We start from the raw sequence: 7832 nt of genomic DNA on the forward strand, positions 1-7832 counted from the left end.
CTGTGGCTGCCCCTGGATCCCTGGAAGTGTCCAAGGCCAGGTTGGAGCAACCTGGGCTAGTGGAAGGTGTTGGGGTTGGATCTGGATGAGCTTTAAGGTCCCTTCCAACCCAAACCATTCCATAATTCCAGGAAATAGATGCTTTCTGCTGGACCTTGCATTTGGCACCCCTGGTAACACATAAGGAGAGGTGGAGTCTTATTCTGACTTAAACACCAAGCCCCAAAATTTGGAAGTTTCATTCTCTGTTCTCTTTCCCTTCCCCTTTCAGTGTTTCTAACAGAAAAGCTCGGAAACAAAACAAAATCCCACACACCCAGTTCCTGAGAATCCCCAGGCTGAAAGAAAAAGCAACTTATAAATAAGGAAGGTGCAAGCTCTGGCAAGATCTTATTTGTTTCTCTGAAGAAATGCATTTTTTCCCCCCATTTTATTGGATCAATGCATTAATTTCCAGGCTGTTGAGTCCCTGGGTTGGGAGCAGCTGCAGTTGGAGCTGCAGAAGTGAGGGATGGCTTATAAGGAATTGGCAGTGTGGGTTTTTCCTTCTTTGATTTGAGCTGTTACTAAACCCAAGAAACCCCCAGGGCTCACCTGCAGCTCCTTTGACTGTTCTCAGGGGGGTTTGTGCTGCCTTTGTTCCTGAGCAAATCTCCCTTGTCTCTCAAAGTCCTTAATTAGGCCTTTTAATCAAAAAAACCCCCACTTCTTTCTTTTCCTTTTCTTTGGGTTTATTTGTTCAGTTTTCAGGATGGGAGATGTTGCAGTTTTCTGCACCTCATTTGACTGGAATTGGGGGTGGGTTTTACTTTTCTCTCTATTTTCTGTTTTCCTATTAAATTTATTCAGGATTAGCTTTGTCCCAGTGCCCAGAGTTTTCCCCTTGATCCTTGTGCTTCTCTAATACTGTTCTTTTCTTTATTGGTTCACCTGCAGCTGCTTAGGAGGAGAAATATCCATGTGAAATGTCTTTTCCAGCATTTTCTTCCCAACATTTCCCAGACAGAACTTTCTGTATTAAGACTTCTCAGAGCTGAAAGCCTGAATAGGAGACATTTCAATGGGCATTCCTCAAACTCCTGAAGGGATAAGGATCAGTCAGGATAAGGAATAACCCCAAAGCTGCCACAGCAGTTTTGAGGTTTTGAGCAAAGTGGGGACTTGAATCTTGAGGTGCCAGAACTGCATCAAGTGTAAAAACAAAATAATCCCTGGATTTTGGAAGGAAACCAGTTTAAACACTGGCTTGATACCCAAGCCCAGGGTGGGTCATTCTGTCTACACCACGCCCTTCCTATTTAAAAACAACTAATAATCCAATTAAGTATCAAGACATTGATACTTATTTCCTTTATTTTTTTTTTGCCCTGTTTCCTTCCCCAGCTCTGATTTTTCCCACAGGCCTGGCAACATTTTGGGCTCCCAACAAACCCAGGGGGTGGATGAATTTTCCACTGTGCTTTTCCCATCCCAGACCATTCTCTCTTGGATCAGACTGTGTCTGCATTAACCTTTCAGCCAGGCCCCTGTGCTGGTCCCTCCTGAGCCCCAGAGATGCCATCCTGCAGCTGCTCCTGTCTCCTCAACAGCAAGAGGAGGAAAAAACTTCCTGCCCGTTGTTCTCAACATCATCTCCTCCTTATCATCCCCTTGGAGGAATAATCCAATCCCATTTTGTTGCATTACCTGGCAAAACCCATAAAGGTCAAAGAAAAATACGGTGCCAGGGAGGGTTTAAATTACTTTCTCCAGGGATAAATCCATTTATCTCCACCCAGGGCACTCCAGACTCTGCTCTGGCCATCCTGGGTGTCCTGAAGTAATGGCAGAAAGGTTTTAATCAAATGGCTGAATATGTAAAGACAGCCTTCTTTCCAAGGGGTGTGACTGTTTGAAGAAGATCTGAGCTCCTGTAATTGTTAGAGGAGAAACACAAAGCCAACATCCTTCTCCAGGGCTTTTAATGAGGCTCTGCAGGTTTAATTGGCAGCTGCTGTTGCCTTATTTTTCCTTGCAAATAACCCAGGTTACCAAGCTCCTTGGAAAAGTTCTGTAATTTCTGGGGCTGCAACTACCAGCGCACAGGACTCTATTAAATAAAAAACACCCAGCAGTGGAAAATTCAAACTCATCCAAGCTTAGCAAGGAATTGCTAAACTCCTGCCTTAATCCCACTGTGCCACACGGAGTTCTGTACAATTAGCACTGCTGGCAAGAGGGGGAGAGCTTGAGAAAGTGGCTTTTGAGGAGCAGAAAAGAGATTTCCATAATTTAGAGTTTAACAGCCTCAGCCTGTGCTTGCTTTTTTGCTCACAGTCCCCCTCAAAGCACAGGCTGGTGCTGAGTGTGTAACTCCCCTGCAAAGGGCAGCCTGTGGGAGGTTCCTACTGGAATTTTGCTCCCAGGAGAATCCATTTCAGATGTTAAAGCTACCCCTGGAATAACCACAACATCCTGAGAAGATGAAGAATCCACTCCTTTCACAAAATCAGTGCTGTCCAAAATCACCTGTAAAAGTCCTGCTGAACTCTGCTCCACACACTATCCAAGAGGAATGAGAGCTACAGCACAAGAAAAACATCTTGTCTATCAGCAAATGAAAGTTTTTTTACTCAGCCTGAATTCAGCTGGGGGTAATTTTGTCTTTTTTAAGCTTTTTTTTACCTGACCTCTCCTCGTTCCTTCTCCCCCCACGTTACCAGTAAGGGGGGATCAGAGACATCGTTGTAGGTGTGACACAGTTTATCCCTAAGGAGTGGAGTTCTCCTTTTTCTAATGCACTGGATTAAATTATTTGTTGGAATCAGGGAGGAAAGCCTGTGATTCTGCCTTAAATTGCATCAAGGTTTGCATGTAGGCACCAGAGAGCTCAGGGTAATCAATGCAGACAGAGGAAGGAAGGAGCTGCTGGTTTGGATTTCCCTGGCTGTGCAGTGGAAGCTGATCTGTGAACAGCAGTGATTCACAAAGCCTGAGCAGTGACATCCTTGGGACACACTGACCAGTTGCCACCAGAAGAAAAAAAAAGACAAATCAAAAAAACAAACCCAAAAAAGTACTATTATTTTTTCTGTAATAGCAGGGAATAAAAAGCAAATGCTTCAGAACAACAACAGCCAGAAATCAGATGTCAAAAATCATCCAGTTGTCTTAAAACAAGGCCACGTGTCGTGAGATGAGTCCCTGCCTTCCTCAGTGCTCCTCAACACCAAGGCTTTGGTTGCTCTTCCTCCCCAGGCCCTGCTCAGCCCCCATCCTGCCTTCCTTTGAGACAGGAATAATTGTGACAAAATATTCTAATGGTTCTCTCGGGGCAGGCTTTCAAAAGACCTGGATTGCCTTATTAAAGAGGCCCTTCTGAAACAGGAGTCAGATCAGAATCATTACATTTTAATGTCTTCTAAATCATAGGGAGAAGACAAAGCCCTCCTGGGGTGATTTATGCCTTTGAGTTGCTCCTCCAGAGCGAGCAGCAGCTCAGGAGCCCGTGTAGACTAAACACAGTGACACTAAAATCTTCATTATTTACAGAGCCAGTGCCAGGGTACAGAGAGAAACGAGTTCCAGCCAGAGCTGCCACTCAGCTGCCACATCCTCCCAGCCCCTGTGCAGGGCTGGGCCTCACACCCCAAAAACCCACCCTGCACTCAGTCCCTGCTGCAGCCCCATCGCCCAGAAAGGAATCCTGAATGTCCTGCTAAGGAGCTACACACATCAAAATGTGGGTAAAAATTCCCTCCTGATGCTCTGGAGGGAATGGGAATCCACCTCCTGAAAACTGGGAAGCCCCAAGTGTTTCTCTGAGTGAGAGCTGGGTGATGCTCCTTCCACCACAGTCACCAGCAGTTCATGCCTGCTGAGACAAACCTGCTCAGAGTCACCCCCCAGATGGAATGGACTATTTCCTGGGGTTTGCCTTTCTACAGATCCATGGCATTTATTTCTCATTTAGCTGGGGGCACAGGCAGGAGCTGGGAGCTGTTTGTACCCATTGAAGTCAATCCTACGCCCTGAAGTGATCTGAGCTCCTCCCCGACCTCGGCTCAGTCGGGTCGAGCTCGAGCAGTTCCCCTGTCACCTGGAAGGATATAAAGCCCATTACAATCACAACTGGTTCTCACTTGAGCAGTAATGAGAGAGAAAAAGACCTAAAAGTCCCTTGCTGGCTTTGGGAATGAGATTCCAAACGTGGCAGAAGAAGGTGCAGGATTATAAATGTACGACCCTGGTGGGGAAGGGACAGAGAGTAACAAATACAGACACCTCTGGGGAAGGGACAGAGAGGAACAACCACAGACACCTCTTCCTCAAGGCAACAGCTCTCTGAGGGTGTCTGGAGCACTGACCTTACTCCTGCCCCCAATTTAACCAGGGAAAGAGGATTTGGCACAACTCAGTGCCCAGTGGCAACCTGGAATTTTGCTCCAGAGAGGAGATTTAGGACGTGGGAAAGGCAGTGGGAGCAAAACTGCCAGGACAAACTGCTGCAGTTTGATTTCCTGGGGGAGAGCCCAGACAAGGAGGGGAAAAGGGACACAGGAGTAGGGTGGCTGTGCAGGATTACACAAGGATGGGATCCTGGCAGTAGAGGATCAGGTGCCTTTTAGCTCTGCATTCCTAAAGGGAACTAAACAACCACCATCCTCTTGTTGTCTTTTGTAGGATTCAGCCATTCCCCCTCTGTCTCTGCTCTTCCTGACTTTCTCTGATTGTGTTTATCACACAAGCTGCTCATTTATCAGCACCCCCGACACCCCAAACCTTCCCCTGGACAGAGAAATGGGCTGTACAGGGATGAGGCACCAAGGGAGCAGAGGGAGGATCAGCAATTCCCAATCCCAGCCGTGTTCCTGCTGCTTCCTTGCTGGACTGGGGGAAGGAGGTGGAGCCCTCCCAGCAGAGCAGCCCAACACTCTGGAGGTCTCTGGGGCTGCCCCAGAGCTGAGCACAGCTTACCCTGCACATTTCCTGCATTATTTGGGACAACTGCCTGCGTTGTAGCCAAGATTTCCCTGGGATAACCAGTGCAAGGTCTGCACAGGTGACAATGGAATCTCTCAGTGCCCTGCTCCAGAACTTGGGAACAGCACGTCCTTCACACAAGAATCCAGTTCTCTTCCCCTGTTTTGTCATTTCTGCCCATTTGTTCTTGTCCTTTCTCTCTCTTTTCGAAGGAAAATGAGGTATTTGTAAAAGGCCTTTTTCTGGACAGAGATTCATTCCCAGGCCTCATTATTCTGGGACTTGTCTTTGTATTATTCTACCCCATCTGTACCCTTCTAACCTCTCCCCTACAGCATCTTAAAACCACACCACTATTTATCATCTCCTATAAAACCTCTCTGCTTAAGACACCACCATAAACTCTGATCCCTCAGGATCAGGGAGGGCTGTGGCACCAAATATCCCAAATCCCAACTATCCATCCGAATTTAGAGGAAAATGTATTTATGCTGTATTTCTGTGATTTATTTCCTCCCCCTAATTGAGCAACTCCAGCCTTTGCCCAGGACACTCATAAAAGAAATCAGATTACAGGAGAAGTGCTGAAGAGTTTAGAGCAAGGGGTCAAGTGGCATCCAGGGTGGGTTTTTTTTTCCTGATTTATTTTAGTCAGCTTAGTGCTGAAAATTTGTCCTGAACAGATACTAAGCTCGACTTACTGAAGACTTATGAGGTCAGAAATGCTCTTCTAAGCCACAAAAACATAAATACCATGAGATTCATCAGGAATTGTAGGGAAAACTATGAGATGAGCTCCTCTGCATGAGGGAAATCAACCCGAGGTTCCTGAGGGAGCAAAAATGAGCAGCCAAATCCAGGGAAGCGCTTCCTCTGCACCTCCTCCCTGCTCCCAGTGGCTAAATCCCACCCTAAAATCCACACCTCTCATGATTGAAGAAAGCAAAACAGCTGTTAGAGGCTGTAACTCCAAGGCAGAGGTGAGAAAATCCCAAGGAGACCCCGACATCCCAAAGGCTCTTACTTTTGACAGTGGCGGTCCGGGTGCAGTTGTAGAGGATGGCCAGCTCCCCAAAAACCTTGCCAGGCCCCATGGTGCACAGCTTCACTCCTTCCTTTGTCACTTCAACCTTCCCATCTGGGAGAGAAAGAAAAGAAAAGAACAAAAAAAGTTTTAGAAAGGAAATGAAATTTCAGACTTAAGTTTTTTAAATGTTATTTGCTTCAGGCCAGGCTGGAGCGACCTGGGATAGTGGGAGGTGTCCCTGTTCCTGGATGGGCTTTGAGGTCCCTTCCAGCCCAGTGAGTAAAACCACCTTGAAAAGGAATTTGAAAGCTTCAAACCAACTGTTGCCTGGAGAAGATTTCGACACGTGAGGGGTTTTTTAGGGGAGCATCTGTACAGTGAGGAAATGCAGAGCACTGAGCCCCAAATTTCACATATTGCACTTCCAGGGGAAATTTCTCCTGATTCTTGTGCTCAAAAAGGACAAAAATTTAGGTCTTTAACACCCTACACGAAAACCACAGAGTAATTTTCCTCATTTTCACTGAGAAACTAATCCCTGGGAACACTCCTCCATGAAAAACAGGCTGCTATCAAAGGGAAAATGACTCTGACCCCTGGCCATCACTGAATTCCCATCTCCCTGGACCTTTCCTTCCTGAACATCTCATTTTATGAGAGGGAATCTGCTTTATCAGCTTATCCAGAGACCTGGGAGGGGGATTTAAAAGCAAGGGTTGAATGGCAAGAAAGGAGCTCAGGACCAAGCTGGGGGTTGGGAGTGACCAATCTTTTAAATTTCCAAGGACCTTTGAAAATAAGGAGAAGGGAAAAAAACAAGTGATGCAGCAGAGGACACACAATAAACCCCAATTCCATTCCTTTTATAGGCTAAATCCCCTTTAAAAGTAATTTTCCAAATTTTGGTTCCTTTCTTCCCACTCAGTATCCACCTAAGAAGAAGCACAAAAATAGATCTTTATCTCAAGGAGGCCCAACACCAACCTCTAATGGTGCCTCCCCCACTTCAGAGACTCCTAAAGGATTTTAAAGGATACATTTATTTATTTTTTAACAGAACCGAGTTCTTCAGCAGAGCTGAAAGGGGGATATTTCTGCAAAAAGCTCCCCAACAAATATCCCCCATCAGGGAATGACTTTCCCTCACTTTCAGCTCGTGCAGTGATGGAGATTTGAGCTGGAAAGCACCACATTGCACAGATGATTTTCACCACACATTGCATCAGCCATTCCCCCCCAGTGTGCAGGGAACATAGCGGGGAGGAAATTAAAATACCAATTTCCAAAGGACTGAGAAGATTGCCCAGCAAGAAATTGTGGGTATTGGCAAGAACAGGTAAAATGATGCTCTAAAAAAAAAACAAAGCCAAAGTCATTTCACTCAGAAAAGAGGGGATCAGCTTCCAAAAGGAAGGAGTTATTTAGATTTGAAGGCAATTATCCCACCCACTGTCACCTCTGTGCCTCAAGCAGCAGCTATGGAGTTAAGCAGGAAACTGGGAGCTTCAGGAAACACTTGGAAAACCACAAACTGCTCCAATTCAATCCAGTTTGTGTTTCACAGCAAACCCCAAAAGCCACTGATGGTTCCAATGCCACGTGAGCCAGGACAGGGCTGGGCTGGGAAACAAGGACAAAAGCCCAAAAGCACCTGTTCCATGGCCTTGCCTTGGTTTATAATCCAAGATCTCCTGGCATGTGACTGAGCCATGGACACACATAAACCAGCTGGGACACAGGCCAGGCTTTGGGATCTCATCACTCTGTGGAGTTCAAACCACCTTTTTCCCCCTTTTCCATGACTTCTGGTAGCCCTGTGTCCCCAAAGCAGTATTTTCATTCA

The 7832-nt window shown here is 46.3% G+C and overlaps 1 protein-coding gene across 1 annotated transcript in view; it reads right to left on the reverse strand.

Annotated features, from left to right (window-relative positions):
- Positions 1–7832, reverse strand: part of PRKG1 (protein kinase cGMP-dependent 1) — a 316479-nt gene that overhangs the window by 201621 nt on the left and 107026 nt on the right. The window contains exon 3 of the mRNA XM_029962597.1: positions 5987–6100. Coding sequence (XP_029818457.1) covers positions 5987–6100 — 114 coding nt within the window. The remainder of the gene's footprint in view (positions 1–5986; positions 6101–7832) is intronic.

The sequence above is a fragment of the Manacus vitellinus genome, unplaced genomic scaffold (genome assembly GCF_001715985.3).
Source record: "Manacus vitellinus isolate BGI_N305 unplaced genomic scaffold, ASM171598v3 scaffold_48_pilon, whole genome shotgun sequence".
Classification (NCBI taxonomy): domain Eukaryota; kingdom Metazoa; phylum Chordata; class Aves; order Passeriformes; family Pipridae; genus Manacus; species Manacus vitellinus.